This window comes from Rousettus aegyptiacus, unplaced genomic scaffold (genome assembly GCF_014176215.1).
Source record: "Rousettus aegyptiacus isolate mRouAeg1 unplaced genomic scaffold, mRouAeg1.p scaffold_m13_p_15, whole genome shotgun sequence".
Taxonomy (NCBI): Eukaryota; Metazoa; Chordata; class Mammalia; order Chiroptera; family Pteropodidae; genus Rousettus; species Rousettus aegyptiacus.
The window spans coordinates 32,701,857-32,719,213 of record NW_023416290.1 but is presented as its reverse complement, the minus strand read 5'-3'; the positions used below and the strand labels follow the sequence as shown (position 1 = coordinate 32,719,213).

Genomic DNA, 17,357 nt, shown 5'->3' with positions numbered 1-17,357 from the left:
AAAATAGCTATATCAACAGGACATGTAATAACAAGTGTTGGAGAAGATGCGGCAAAAAAGGAACCCTCACAAACTGCTGGTATGACTGCAAATTGGTATAGTCACTATGGAAAACAGTATGGAGGTTCCTCAGAAAACTAAGAAGTGATCTACCATATGATCCAGCAATCCCTCTACTGAGTATTTACCCCAAAGACTTAAAAACCCATATCTAAAAATATATTTACACACCGATGTTCATAGCAGCATTATTCACAGTAGCCAGGACATGGAAGCAACCAAAGTGTCCTATGATAGACGACTGGCTAAAGAAGCTGTGGCACATATATATAATGGAATATCAGTCAGCCATAAGAAGAGATGAAATACTGCCATTTGCGACAACATGAGTGGACTGCAAGATAATGATACTGAGCGAAATAAGCTAGACAGAAAAAGTTGAAAATCACTTGATATCACTTATATGCGGGATATAAACCTAAAAGCAACAAATGCGCAGGACAAACAGAGACTCGTGGACATGGATACAGGCTAGTGGTTACTAGTGGGGTAGAGGGTAGTGGGGAGGGGGAGGTAGCTGGGGAAAAGGGGGTCAAATACAGGGTTTAGGGGGAGGGTGAAGTGGGTAAAGGGGATCAAATATATGGTAGCTGAAGGAAACTGGACCTGGGGTGGTAAACACACAATAGAAGGAATATTCAGATGTCAAATGATAATGTATACCTGAAAATTATATAATTGTATTAACCAATGTTACCTCAATAAAGTTAATTTAAAAAATAATAAAAAATAAGAGAAATAAATTTTTAAAAAGAGGTATAGCGAACAAACTAATAATGAAGACAGAATGGAATGGTAAAATATACTCAACTATCGCAAAAAAAGGCAGGAATAGAAAAAGGAACAAAAATCAGATGAGACAAATAGAAAACAAACAAAAAAACGTTAGACATAAACCTAACCATGTTAACAATTACATAGAATTTAAATAATCTAAAACACTCCAATTATATACAGAAATTGTCAGGCCTAATAAAACCCAACTATAATCTGTCTATAGAAAACTTGGTTCAGATGTAGACTCAATACAGTTTCTAAGTACAAGTTTCAAAAAGAAAATCTTGGCAAAATAAAGTATGTTCAAGAAAAAAAGAAATTAGCAGTATCTCATCATCAAAACAAAAATCAGAGAACCACTGCATTTTATGGATTGAAAAGAAACCTACAGAATTTGTGAACCAAACAAAAAAGACTAGCAGCTGCAGTCTATGCTGTTCATTACCTTAATGCCAGAAAACCTATCGGGATGGCTCGAGGCTAAAGGAGCAAAGAGAAATTGTAACTACCAGCAACCTGCAAAAGTCTCAAACCAGCATTTTCTGTTCAGTTTGCAGCATTGAGACCTATAAATTATGGTGTCTACAACACTGAACACTATAATTAAGGTTGTACTGGCACTTCTATTGAAACTCTATATTTTAATTCATTCATAACATTCTTAGAAAGTCCTTCATGAAACTGAGACTTCCTTACTTATCTTAATCTAAATGTGACTTTTCATCTTCCTAAAATAAGAGAGCTATGGGAGAATAAAAATACCCCAGTTCAAAATGAAAAACCTTTCCAAGGATTAAACAAATATAATGTACCCCTCGAAAACATCCAACATGGCAAACAAGAATTAAAATTTCCTCAATAAGAAAAAAAAAAAATTCTTATGTAACCAAAAATCTACTTTATGCCAAGTTTGCTTTTGTGTGGCATAAATTTCAAGCTTACACATGACATAATGAAAGATCCTATGAGTTAAATCAATATATGTATTTTTTAAAGAAACAGGTCTCTGTAACAATGTTACCTTCCAAACAGCTAACTAAAAAGAGTCCTCTTTCTAAAAAGAGTCCTCTTTCTACTCTTTCTAATTGGGAAGCTGTAGACACAGGTAGAAGTTCAAGAAACAATTATTCTGTTCTCACAATTTTAAAGCACATAGTAGAGTTTGAAACAAATTTATCTTCATTTTCATTTGTGGCTTTGGTTTTTTATTTCCTTTCCAATATTTTTTTTAAATCACTCGAGAAATTTCAGCTCAAAAACAAACCTAAACCAAAATATTTTACCCTCTGATGGTTCTAAGACTACGAACTTTATATACTAAAATTAAAATCATAAACCAGTCAAGATATATTTTCCTCAAAACATTCAAGGAGAGAAAGGTTTTGTCTCATTAGCCACATCAGTATTTAGTATAGTACTCTATAAAGATTTGTTGAATGAACTTTTCAATTTTTCCTTGAAATAAATTAAGTACTAAAATAATAATTTTGTACATGTCTTACCCACAGTAATGCCTGCTTCATATATTAACCTTCAGTGATATCTAATTACTAATTATGTTGTTATATGATGAGTTTGACAGACAAATCTTTAATCTCTAAAAAGAATCTAAATTAAGAGTACCATAATCCATCCCAACAGTCCTAACTAAATATTCCAGAAGTCATCCTAAAACCTCAACTTCCCTCTACATTTCCCTCCAGAATCTGTCCCCAGTTCTCCATGCCCACAGCCAACAACTTAGTTCTATCGAGTTCCCATCATTTTTCTAGATTTTGGTAAAGTGAACCTAACGAATTAACTGAAATCCTCCAATCTATTCTTCCACTCTGAAAAACCAGTCGACTTCCTAAAATTCAATCTAAAATTCAATCAAGTTGCTTACTAGCTTAAAATAATTCAATAGCTCCCTACTCTATACCAGTGGTGCTCAAACATTTTGATCTCAGGAACTTTTACCCTCTTAAAAATTACTGAGAGCCCCAACATCTTTTTTGTATGTAGATTATATATATCATATATATATCCACATTTACCATATGAGAAATGAAAAAGTTGAAATATAGATTTTATGTATATATTATTTTACAATTACTTTTAATAAATTTACGTTATAAATGAATTATAAAATTTTAACTTTTTGTTTTATGAAAAATACCAATATTTTCCAAACAAAAAGAAAATTAGTAAAGAATAAAATTATTTTATATTTTTAAAAAGCTGGCCTAATAGAACATAGCTGGATTCTCATATTGGCTTCTGCCTTCAATCTGGTGCAATATATCAAGTAGCCTCTGGAAAATTCTATTCTATCCTCATAAAAGGATGATGAAAAAAGTAAACCATGTCTTAGTATTATTATAGTTTAACCTATGTATACCCTCAAAAACCTTGGGAATCCCAGGGGGCCCTCAGATCATATTTCGAGAACCACTGGATGACAGTAAAATCCAAAGTCTTATGAGTCGCATAAAATCATGACCTGAGAAATTCACTTAACTAGATAAAAAAGATTTGAGGAAATTACCCACGTTGCGGCACAGAGACAAAGAAAAAATAAATAAATAAAAAATAAACGAAACGTTAGGATGCAAAGGAATGACTGAGAGTATCTAATACGTGAAAATCAAGTTTCAGAAGGCAACAGTGAGAACAGAACTGAATTAATATCCAAAGAAACGGGATTTTTCAGAAGTAATCAAAAACATAAATCCACAGATAGAGGAAAGACAATAAATCCCAAGAAGGATTAAAAAAAGAAATTCATTCCAGAGGCACTGTTGTAAAACTGAAAAACACAAAAGACTAAAAAAAAAGTCTTAAATACAACTAGAAAAATATACAATAAAATGACAACTAGGCAAAAGCTCAACAGTAAAAACAAAACCATTTCCATAGTGGAATAGTATTTTTAAAGTAGTGAGTGAAAATAACTGCCAACCTGATGTAACCAAATAAACTATCATTAAAGATTGAGAATGCAATAAAGATTTTTTAAACAAATGAAAATTTAATGTACCAATTACTAATAAGAATATTAAATCAGTAATCAAAAACCTCCCCAAAATCAAAAGTCTGACTAGATGACTTCACTGGTGTATTTTTATCAAACATTTAAAGAATTAATACCAATCCTTCTCAAATGCTGTAAAGAAAACAGAAGAGGGGGAAACACTTCAAACTCATTCTACGAGGCCAGCATTACCTAATATCAAAAAAGACACAAGAACAGAAAATTATAGGCCAATATCCATGATGATGACCACAGATGCAAAAATCCTCAATATTAGCAAAACAAATTCAATGATACTTTAAAAGGATCATACACCAAAACCATTTGAGATTTATTCCAGAAATACAACATATGCAAACCAATCAATGTGATACACATTAACAAATGAAAGACAAAAATCATATGATCATCTCAATAAATACAGAAAAAGTATGTGACAAAATTCAAAACCCATTTATGATAAAAACTCTCAGCAAAATAAGTATAGAAAGGAATGTACCTCAACATAATAAAAGCCAAATATGACAAGCTCACAGCTAACATCCACAATAGTGAAAAGCTAAAAGCTTTTCCTCTAAGATCAGGAACAAGACGAAGATGCCCACTCTCACCACTTTTATTCAACATAGTCGTAAAAGTCTTAGCCGGAGCAATTAGGCAAGAAAGATATAAAAGGCATCCAAATTGGAAAGAAGTAAAATTATCTTTGCTTGCAGACAACATTATCTTACATATAGATAATTCTAAAGACCCCCTACAAGAAAAAATTGTTAGAATAAACAAATACAATAAAGTTATAGGATATGAAATTTATATACAAAAATCAGTTGCATTTCTATACAGCAACAAACTATCAGAAAGAGAAATTAAGAAAACATTCTCATTTACAATAGCATCAAAAACAATAAAATACTTAGAACTAAATTTAACCAAGGAGGTGAAAGATCACTGTACTAAAACCTATAACACACTGATGAAAGAAATTAAAGAAAACACAAAGAAATACAAAGATATCTTGTATTCACGTATTGAAAGAATACTGTTAAATTGTCCATACTACCCAAAGTTATCTATATATTCAATGCAATCCCTACTAAAATTCCAATGGCATTTTTCACATAAATAGGAAAAACAACTTTAAAATTTGTATGAAACCACAAAATATCTCAAATACCAAAGCAATCTTGAGAAAGAACAAAACCAGAGGCATCAGATTTCCTGACTTCAAACTATATTACAAAGGTACAGTAATCAAAACAGAATGGTACCAGCATACAGTTCAAAGGAACAGAATTGAGAGCCCAGAAATAAACCAATATATGTATGGTCAACTAATTAATCTTTGACAAGGGCACCAAGCACACACAATAAAGGATGGTCTTTTCAATAAATGGTGCTGAGAAAACTAAACATACACATGCAAAAAAATGAAAATGGACTCTTATCTTACACCACTCACAAAAACTAACTTGAAATTAATTAAAGACTTAAAAATAAGACCTGGAACTTGAAAACTACTCAAAGAATATCTAAGGGAAAAACTCCTTGACATTAGTCTTAGAAGGATTTTTTTTTTTTTTTTTTGATATGACACCAAAAGCACAGGCAACAGAAGCAAAAGAAAACCCAGGTGGGACTACATCATATTAAAAAAGCTTCTGCACAGCAAAGGAAACTACCACCAAAATACAAAGTTAACCTATGGAATGGGGGAATGTATTTGTAAACCATGTATCTGATAGGGAGTTAGTATCTAAAATATAAATAAAAAATTAAACTCATACAACTCAATAACAAAAATCCAATTTTAAAATGAGCAAAGGGACTGAGTAAATGTTTTTCTGAAGAAGATATATAGATAGACAGGTAGCTAAAAAGGTGCTGAACATCACTAACCATCAAGGCAATGCAAAGCAAAACCACAGTGAGATATCACTCACACTTGTTAGGGTAACTATTATCAAACAGACAAGATAACAAATGTTGAAAAATGGGAACCCTTGTATACCTTCGGTACATTGGTACTGTCGTTATGGAAAACAGTACAGCAGTTCTTCAATTTTTTTTAAAATAGAACTACCATATTATCCAGCAATCCCACTTCTGGGTATATAGCCAAAGGAAACAATATCACTATATGGAAGAGATAGCTGCACTCTCATGCTCATTGCAACTTTACTCAAAAGAGCCTATATATGGAAACAATGTATTAGTGTTCATCAATGAATGGATAAATAAAATGTTATACACACACGAACTGGAGTGTTACTCGGCTATGATAAAGAAATTTTGTTATTTGTGACAACATAGATGAATCTGGAGGGTATTATTCTGAGTGAAATAAAACAAAGTAAAACTCATGTGTTATTACTTTTATGTGAATTCTTAAAGAAAAAAAAGTGAAACTGATAGCTCTTTATCTCAAGTTTTTACTGATATTTTAAAGTTTTGGTATAGAGTCAATAGATTTTTTTACGTTTTTTAATGGATAATAAATATTATTTCTACCAACAGCCTTGCAAATGGTTACATTTATTAGGTCCAAAGATTTTAAAAGTTTACTTTCTAGGTGGTACAATGACTAGAAGAAAATATACTTTAAAAATAAATTTACTACTCTCTTTAGGTTGAAGAAGCTTTTTGCAAGACTTACTAACACAGTGAGTGGAGAAGCATATACAATCATGGAATGAAAGAACGTTGTAGCAAGTCTTGCCCCATTTTAGATGAAGTCCACAAACTCTGAAGGAGCAAGAATGTGCAAAAAAAAGAGAGGAGCGCATGGTTAAATGTAAATTACTACTAATGTTTTTGTTCTTGAGCTGTGTGCTGGGTCCACAGATTTATTAGATTAGGCTGGAGCAGACTAAAGTAGCTAAATAAACAAACAAGTAAGATCTGGACCACTGGTGATGATATGTCTTGAATCAAATTCTGTATCTGAAGTCTGAAGAAGGAAAAAAAAAACAAAAACGAAACAGTTCACAAGTAACAAATCTGCAGGATCTAAAATGGGTAGGAACTGACAATAGACGTCTCTCAGAGTCAATAGCGAAAAGTTCATAAATATTTTCTGAGTGAAATATAAGTATATTAAAAATAATTCAAAGTGAACAAGGTGGTCTTTATTTTACCTAACACAACTTGGTCACGTCCTCATCAAAAAAATATTTCTATAATTAGAACTATTTACAAAGATATATAAAGCCAGTATAATTATTTTCACTAGAATCATACTCAAATCATTATAAATCTAATTGTCTTTTGTGGAGAAAATTATATAAAATTCTTCGCAATGCTTTTGAAGCAATGCACTGAAGAGTAAGGAAATCAACTAATGTTGGTAGAATTAAACTTTACAAATTAAACATAACTTATCAAGGCACTTAGCAATATTATATTTTTATAATGATCTTTTCTGAATTAAACCTCAGATTACTAACTTCTAAATTATATTCCCATTAGTATTACTTTTAACAGATTAATATCTATAACTCTCAAGGGCCCCTTCATTTAACATAACATCCCACACTAATTTTATTTAGAAAAAAAAAGTCTTCATTGTGATTCTATAATGTAATAATTTGAAGTAATTTATTCAGTTTTACAAGTACATGTGTAATTTTTTAACTTTATTTTCTACTTTATTAATCATGCTTAAAACAAGAAAACAAACTTAAAAAAAAAATGTGTTTCATCTATAATCTTCTTACCGAAAAATAAATTCCAATCGCCAGCGTAAATTCAAGAACTACTCTCCAAGGGCATACACTGCTGAATAATTTGTCCAAATGTCACCTACAAACCTCAAAAATCCTTTCTACCTCAAAATTTTAAACATCTGTAAAAATTACTTGTTTTGAGAGTGGTTTACAATCATAACACTTTGACCTTATGCTGTACACACCATCAAAGTCTCAAATACCATGCAAGAAGGAAATCTGATCATTCCTGCAGTAGCCGTCTGCACAGTCCAATATCAAATATTAGTTCTAGGTGGCACTAAGTCATGTGTTACAAATCTTTTTCTGCAGACTCTATAATTAGTTGTAATTTGCCTTTTCTAAAATGTGTTTCTTATGGGACATCTGGCCTTGAAACTTTCACCTTCCCATTGAAAAAAGTGTCTGGATTTTTGTTCTGGTAATATGGAACACTGCATGGGTGGCATAACCAAGACCAGACTTTTTTAAAAAATTAAATTCCAAGAACAGATGATAATTAAGAATCATTTAAGTATTATCAAATACAAATGTAAAATAAAACTCTGTTGCAATATAACTATCTATAGATTATTAAATCAATCCACCAAATATTTAAAGTTCACAAAATAAATTTTCATGGGAATATATAGCATTGATCTTCTTACTTCTAGGAACTATATCAGTTAAGTGAAATTGGGTAATCCAGGTTTGAATCAAAGATTTCATAAAAGGAAAAAAAATTGAGTTGATATGACACTCAAAATATCTACTTAAAATAGGAAATGAGTCTAACAATTCATAAATAATCTTAACTAATTTCACAGAGACTTGTTATATTTATAAGGATATGCTAATATTGCCGTAAGGTGCTTATGAAAATTGTCAATTTATTAATTCTCCTCAATTCATCTGGTTCCAGAAAGCATTCCTTAAAACTAAAACTTAAACGTGAGTTAAGAAAAAAGTAATAAAAACAAAGGACAGACACTACTTTTCTGCAAGATGAAAACAGAAAAATTCATCACAATTATACTGTTGTCCAGATCTATTTGCTCCCTAGATCAGAAAAATTTTAGTACAAACTCCTTAAAATCAATATTACATCTTTATAAAAAAACACGAAAAGAAAATGTAAGATAGGCCAGAGAATAAGTCATAAAAAAATCCATTTCTGATGCCAAAACTTCAAAGACAACAATAAAATGTGGTATATAAAGTCAGATTCGATATATTTTTATCTTCTCAAAAAGTAACTTGAGAAGTTGTCACCTTATTTAGAAATATCATGTAAATAAAAAATCATGCAGTTACTTTGCAAAAATTCAAAAATCTTCACCTGAAAACTGGACACAATTAGCCCCTGCCTATAATGGATATATAGATAATAAGCAATCTACATGGATCCCTATCAGGGTTATGATCAGATAAGTGAAATCTGTATTAAAATATCCCTTAGGACATTTAATACAAATTAAATAACACCCTTTTGCAATTAATTGTGTTACTTCAATAGGCATGTAAAAATAATTAGTATATAAGATTAATTTATATAAAAGTTAACATATCCCGAAAGTTAAAGAACTATCAAACACTAATAACTATAAAATTGGTTAACATAAACAATTAGGTTCAATAATTTCATACCTGCATTCCATCTTTAAGTTTCAAAATGCATTCCATTGTGTTGATGGTAATTACCACTGATTCCGAACCCAGTTTTGTCCATGGTACATGGATCCTCAATTCATGAATATGTCCACTTAAAAAAGTGAAAGGTAATTTCAATTCCTTAAAACAAAATATTAAATAAAAATCAGTAAGTACTTAACATTTTTTCTAATATTCAAATTACTTTCTTAAAAGAAAAATGAAATCTCCAACACAATTACAGTTTGAGAATTATTGTTCATCGAAAAGTAGCACCGAATACCTTGTTAAACTAAAAAAACTAAATGTGCAAGTTATATTTAACAAGCTAGTTAACTTGTCTAAGCCTCAGTTTCTTATTCTGCTGAATGGAAATAATATACAATACCTAGGACATGACAAAGGCTCATATATGGTAGTGGTGGCTGTAGTCACAGTAGTAGAGAGAGAGCAGCAGTATTTGAGATAAGTACAATGGTATGATGTTTAAAATCGCCACTAAAAATATGTCCTCAAAATGTGTTTTAAACTACAGCTAGAATAGGATTGTAAGGCAAGTTGAACGAGGAATTAAAGGTGAGAAAGGAGAATGACCTGACAAAATAAAATTTGACCAACCTTAAAAAAAAAATTATTATTAAGCTTTACCTAATTAAAGACTCTACCTGGATACTATTTGGTCATAAATCTGAAATATATTCTGAATATTTTTCATTGTTATTAGAGAGAATGTTAAAAATTAAAACATAACTATCACTACAATCACTTTATACTAACTCATTTCACTTTTGAATAGAATTTCTGTTACAAATCAATAAAGGAAGAAAAAATAAATTGTATTTAGACTGTATCTCAATCACATTTTTACAATTATTATAACTGTGAAAGTTAAGATAATTATTACACTTATTCATTCATCCAACAATTGCCTACCTACTTTCTTTAGCAAAATAGTAGCAATATAGCTAAACATACATAGGCAGTATGGTAAAATGGTTAAGACTAATAACATCTCTGGAGCCAGCACACATAGATTTATAATCCTACCTAACAGCCCAGTGACAGTGGGCAATCTGTATAATGTATCTGTACCTCAGTTTTTTTATCTGTAAAATTTGGGTAAGAATAGTATCTTTGCGTCTACAGCCATGACACCCTGAACATGCCCATTTCGCCTGGTCATGACACCCTGAACGTGCCCATCTTGTCTGATCTCGGAAACTAAGCAGGGTCGGACCTGGTTAGTACTTGAATGGGAAACCACCGAGGAATATCAGGTGCCGTAGGCATTAAAAATAAAATAGTACCTTTGAGGATTAAACTAATTAATTTGTGTAAAGTACTTACAGCACTGTCTTCCTTAAAGAGCAATCATTATTAAGATGCTGCTATTATTATTATTACTATTATTATTATTATTACAAATATGTGGGCCTAATGTATGTTTTCACAAGTTTTTCTAAAGAGCAGAATACTAAAAAATCTATTTCTACTACTCTAGTCTAATTAAATGCCATAATTTTTAAATATTTTTCATTATTACGTTAATTTCAAAGATGTAATAATTTCAAGCATTGATCAGCTCGTACAGATTACAATTTGTTCCATGTCCATAACAAAGACAATGTTTACTGAATACTTACTCTGTACTAGGCACTTTTCTAAGAACTTTACCTTGCATAAAACAATGTTTATAAGGATCCCAAAATGTAAATACAGATGAAGAATATGAGACATGGAAAGGTTGAATAACTTCCTGAAATGATTCATCTAGGATAGCAGGACTCAAAACTGGAAAATATGATGCCAAGCCCTTGCTCTTAACCACAATTGTACTGTATCTATACTTCCATTATGAGCATTGAATGCCTTTCCAAAAGCATTTATCTGGACAATGAGCCAATAACATTTCTACCTCTACCACTCCCTTAATTGTATAACAATGATACATTTATGAAATGGCCCAAAGTTACAGTCTGCGAGCCAAACTGGATTTTCTCAGGGAAAAGTTAAAAGACACATGAATCAAATTTAAGACTTTAGTATCATCAGAATGCTACTAATCAACTGAGCTATTAACCAAACACTAACACAAGAGGCAGCAGTCTATACTAGAACATGAAATTTTGGACCACATTGTCAACATGGGAAATCCAACTGAAGTTAAACACTGATTATTCGTCTGACTATAAGCAAGATCGTTTCCCTTTCCTCATCACAGACTTGTGATAAACACATGAGAACACATATACGCTTTATCAAAGGCAAATAGATGGATCACCCCTAAGATAAGCACAATAAATGATTTCCTTCTCATTCCCTTTCCTTCTTAAAATACATTCTAAAACTTAAAATTTTTTTATTCATTTGTAACTATTCAAAAATACACAATACAAAATGCATCCCTAAAACCAGAACATCTATGACTATTCAAAGGACATTAGTAGCAAAGAATTTAAGAAGACGGTTGAATAGCTCTCAAAGATCTAATTCTAGGTAGGCTATTACAAAATATTTTAACATGGAACAAAGGGACACTTTAAAAGTGAATATAGCAGGCAACAAAAGCAAAAACTGACAAATAGGACTAATTTGAACTTAAAGAATGAGAGAAAATATCTGCATCTATCTATGTAATAAGCTGTTAATATCTAGAATACAAAAAGAACTACTACAACTCAACAACAAATAATCCAAATTTTAAATGGATAAAGGACTTGAACAGACATTTCTCAAAAGAACATACACAAAATGGCCAACAAGTGTACAAAAAGATATTCAACATCATTAATCAGAGAAATGAAAATCAAAACTATAATGACTTATTATCTCTTACCTGTCAGAATGGCCACTACCAAAAAATAATGTAACAAGTATTGGCAAGGATGTAAAGAAATTGGAACTCTTGTACCCTATTGATGAAAATGTAAAATGGTACACTATTGAAGAAAACTCTATGGGTGGTGGGGGCAGGAAGAATCCTCAAAAATTAAAAATTAAACTACCATTTGATACAGCGATCTCAGTTCTGAGTATATACCAAAAAGAACTGAAAGCAGGATCTCAAAAAAATACTTGCAAAACCATTTCCATTACAGCATTATTCACAATAGCGTAGAGCTGGAAGCGATCGGGCCATCAAAACATAAATGGATAACAAGAATGTGGTACATACATACAATCAAATATTATTCAGTCTCTATAAAAAAAAAAAAAGGAAAATTTGTCCTCTGCTACAACATGAATGAATATTGAGGACATTATGCTAAGCGAAATAGGTCAGCCACAAAAAGACAAATATTGCATGATTCCATTTATATGAGATGTCTAAAGGAGCCAAATTCTCAGAAACAAAAAATAGAATGGTGGTCGTCAGGGACTGGGGGAAAAGGGAGTTCTCCAACAGGCATAGAGTTTAGGTTTAGAAGATGAAAAAAAATTGTTAAGCAGCAATATACATATAATTGACACTATTGTAAACTTAAAAACGGTTAAGCAGATAAATTTTATGTGGTTTTTACCACCAAAACATACATACATACACACACACGCGCGCGCGTGCGCACGCACGCACACGCACACACACACACACTCTTCAAGGATTGTAAGTTAGGAGCCTGGCAAATCTTCTCCCCAAAAAGCAATGACAAAACTAGACAAAGTTGTCAAAACAACCAAAATTTCAGAAACAATAAGGAAAGGCTAGCCTGAAGTCATAATATTAGTACAAACAACAAAACAGAAGCCGAGCCAGAAAATTAACAGAAAGATCCAGAGAACAAGACAGCAAAAGATGGCCTTGCTATTATTTCATATATCCCTGGGCATCTGAAAAGCTGTATGTGCCAGGCTGTGCTTAATTAGAAGAGAACAGAGAAGGCCCTAACAAGCTACTCATTCATTGCTGACCAAGAGGCCTTGTAAACACAGTAAGTAAAAAAAAAAAAGGGCGGCGGGGGGGATCAGACTTGTAAACTCACTGAACTTTGAAAACATTATCCAATACATACATATATGCGCACACACATAAACATACATACATGCATATCCCATATCAAAGAGCAAAAGCCTTACTGGTTAAACAATCTCTAACTAATCACTGGCTGACAACTAACTTATAGTGACCCAGAAGTAATCCATAGGAAGCTGGTCCTAAAAATAGAAAGAATTGGAGGTTTGTACGGGAGACTGAGCACAGACATCAGAGACCACACACTGCAAGGAAATAAACACCACAAGTATAGTCCAGGCAAGTAACTAAACAAATAAATCAAGAGTAATAACAACTATCCCCTGGAGGGAGGAAATCAGAATTCGGAGTTGCTATAATGTATAGCCCAAAATTACTAGTTTTCAACAAAAAAATTATGAAGTGTGAAAAGTATACAAAGTAATCAACAGAAACTATCTCTGAGGGTGTTCATACGTAAGACCTAGTACACAAGGACTTCAAAACATCTATTATAAATACATTCAAATAAAGGAAGAGATATTTAAATAATTAAACAAACATACAACAACAGTGATCATCAAATAGAAAATATCAGTGAAATAGAAATTACAAAAAGGAATCAAAGGGAATTTGGGAGTTGAAAAGTACAATAAATTAAATGGAAATATTCACAAAAATCTGAGTTCATAATCAGATTCAAGTTGGCAGAAGAATCAGCAAATCAATAACCAGAAACATCATAGTAAGAATGTGAAAAGCCAAAACAAAAGAAAATCTTGAAAACAGAAAAAGAAAAGCAACTTGTCACATACAAGGAAATCTTTGTAGGTTAACAGCTAACTTCTCATGACAAATAAAGGCAAGGCAACGAAATGACATATTCAAATAAAATAACTATCAACCAAGAATTCTACATCCAGCACAACTATCTTTCAAAAATGAAGGCAAGATAAAGGTATTCCCAAATAAACAGAGACTGAGATAATCTATTGCTAAAAAAATACTAAAAGAATTTTTTCATACTGGAAGGAACACCAATGGTAAATCAAATCCAAACAAGCAAAGAGTACCAATAAAAGAAAATAATGTAGATAATTATTAAAGGATGGTATAAATGTATTTTTTCTTTCTCCTAACTGGTATAAAAGGCAACTGCATAAAACAGTAATCATAAAATTGTACTGCTGAGTTTCTAACATAGCACAAAGGAGGGGGAAGAAATGGAGCCATAGTGGAGAAAGTTTCTATATTTTATGGAATAAAGTTACCATTAATCTCAAATAGACTGTGATAAGCATGTGCATGTTGTAATCCTTTGAGCAACCACTAAGAAAATAATTCAAGATGGAGGTCAAGATGGTGGGCAAAGTAAGAGTGGAGTCAGCCTCCACTCAGGACCACAGCAAAATTACAACCAAATTATAAAAAAAGTGAAGAACTGCCTGAAGTGTGACTGATCATAACACACACATCTGAGGATATAAAGAAAAAGTCACACTGAGATCAGGAGGATGGGTGGAAATACAAAATGGGCTGGCCCTGCACCCAAGCATGGTGGTGGAGCACTAGGAGGGGAGGAGCAAGTGGAGAGGACCCCACGAAGGAACAAGGGGCCCAGGCCTTACATAGTGGCTCCCCAGCACAGAGTTCCAGCCCCAGGAAGGGGAGTTTTCACAAAATCTGCAAAAATCAGTAGGGATTCTGGCTATCCAGGTGAAATGAAAAGAAACTAAAAACCCAGACACGCCCCTTAAAGGGCCGACACATAGACTCATTCACCTACAGACATCCACCCTGGACACGGACAAAGGGTCAGGAGCTCAGGAAGCACAAGGGACATACAGGGAAAGACAGAGTTGCATGGTACCGAAGCAAGGGCTAGAGGGACAGCCGCCATTGTTCCTCTGTTTTGCTTCCTCCGGGCCAGTCTGCAGACAGGCAACGACATGCCTGTGTTGAACCCTTCCCCCACACAGCCAATTCTGAAGTTGCACTGGCCTGATGAGACTGACCCGCCGCCTCCAATCCACAAAAACTCACGACAGGACTGTTGCTGAGAAGCCACTCCCACCCTGCCCCTTCTTGGGGCTGAGCATTCCACGCAGGCACATTTCAGGTGAGACACCCTGTGGCCGACCACTGCAGCCACCATGAGCTACAATAATCTCTTCAGCTTATCATGGGACTTTGTGGCTCAACACAAATGGCAGCTGGCCTCACTGTGATCTGTAACTTTGCAGGTGCCCACAGATAGAACTGGCAGCAAATCTGATGCTGTATGGACTAAGAGTTCCATGTCTCTCTTAAACTCTGCCCCACCCAACCCACAAATTGCTCCAGGCGGGCCACTGCCTGGCAGTGGCTCCTATCCTACCCCGTCCTATCCCAGGGATGGGCATTCTGTGTAGGCAACAGACCTTAGCTCAGGTGGCCCACACAAGGCCCATGCATTCTGGGATAGACTTTCAGTGACAGGCCACAAACCCTGCCCTGAGCTGATGTATTTCTTGAACAGATCTCAGATGTTTGCAGGCCCGAAGCAAGCAGCAGTTGGCAATCTGTGACTTTTACAGGAAACCAGAGAGACAGAACTGGCACAAAAACTGACACTGCAGTGGCCAAGGGAAATCTGTTCACTATACTCCAGTGATTCCCTGGGTCCCTGCACCACCTAATTCGCATACCACATAAAACCCCACAAAGACACTTCCAGCTGCGGAGTCTTAAGGCCAACTGGCAGGCAGCCTCAGGCCTTGAGGCACACTAGTAAGCTACATCGCCCCAGGCTCGGTAATGAGGGTAACCAGACTATGGTTTGCAGTGTAATCTCTCCCACTTACCTTTAGATCTAGCACAGGCAGCAACCATCTGCAGATCACTTTGTAGATCCTACCAGGTAGCCTTAAGCAATCAAAGGCAGCTTCTGAACTTAGCCCACTTGGAAGCCCTTCCCAAAGGGCCACAGAACCAACACACTTGGAAAGTAAAACTTGACTAGACCCATAAGCGATACACCCAAAGGATGGTTTCAACAAGTTCACAAGCCTGCTGAGCAAATTCCACTTTCAAGGATCAGCCCCCCACACACACACCCCCCACAGCAACGCATATCCTGTGGGTATGGCCAATCCTCATAATCAGCCTGAGAGCTAATCCTGCCGACTGATATGGTAACAGAAATCGAGGTTTAGCTACAACAAGAGAACACACAAAACCCCCAAAAAACACACCCGGAACTGCTGGAGCAGGTGATCAGGGAGATTGTAACACCAGGCCACAAAGCACACCTACTATATAACGCCATCTGGCCAAGGCCGGGAGATGCAACAAATCTTCCTAACACATAGAAACAAACACGATAGGTAACTAAAATGAGAAAGAAAGAAAAAATACATGCTGCAAATGAAACAGGAGAAAACTCCAGGAAAAAAAACCTAAAAGAAATGGAGGCAAACTACCAGAGACAGAGTTGAAAACGATGGCTATAAAGATGCTCAGTGAACTTAGGGGGAAAATAGATGATCTCAGTGAGAACTTCAACAGAGAGAGAGTAAGCATAAAAAAGGACATAGAAACCATAAAATATAGGCAGTTAGAAATGAAGGCTATAATAACTGAAAAAAATACACTAGAAGGAATCAACAGTAAATTAGATGAAGCAGAAGACTAAATCAGCAAGTTGGAAGACATGGTAGCAGAAAACAATCAGAAATGCAAAAAGAAAAATGAATCAAAAATCTTCAGAGTAACTTAAAGGACCTCTGGGACAACATCGAGGGTACCAATATCCACATCATAGGGGTACAACAAGAAGAGAGCAAGGCATTGAGACTCTATTTGAAGAAATAATGACAGAAAACTTCTGGAAAGGAAGACATACAAGTCCAGGAAGCACAAAGAGTCCCATACAAGAGAAACTCAAACATAGCCAAACTCAAACCAAGACACATCATAATTAAAATGCAAAAGGTTAAAAACAAGGAATCTCAAAACCAGCCAGAAAAAGGCAGCTAGTTACTTACAACAATACCCCCATGAGAACGTCAGTTAATTTTTCAACAGAAACTTAGCAAGCCAGAAGGGGTTGGTAAGAAATATTCACAGTAATCACAAACAAGGACGTACAAACAAAAATACTCTAGCGAGGAAGGCTAGCGATTAAATGGAAAGAGAGATAAAGAGCTTCTCAAACAGAAAAAAAAAT

At 34.1% G+C, this 17,357-nt stretch overlaps 1 protein-coding gene across 15 annotated transcripts in view; it reads right to left on the bottom strand.

The window, feature by feature from the left end:
• Positions 1-17,357, bottom strand: part of VPS13B (vacuolar protein sorting 13 homolog B) — a 670,010-nt gene that overhangs the window by 641,245 nt on the left and 11,408 nt on the right. For 14 of the 15 annotated variants that reach the window (XR_004954708.1, XR_004954709.1, XR_001598476.2 and 11 more), the window contains exon 3: positions 9,199-9,342. The exons of the other annotated variant lie outside the window; for it this stretch is intronic. Coding sequence is in view for 10 of the 14 variants with exons in the window: in XM_036233309.1 (XP_036089202.1) it covers positions 9,199-9,342 (144 nt within the window). In the remaining 4 variants the exon portion in view is untranslated. The remainder of the gene's footprint in view (positions 1-9,198; positions 9,343-17,357) is intronic. 15 annotated transcript variants of the gene reach the window in all.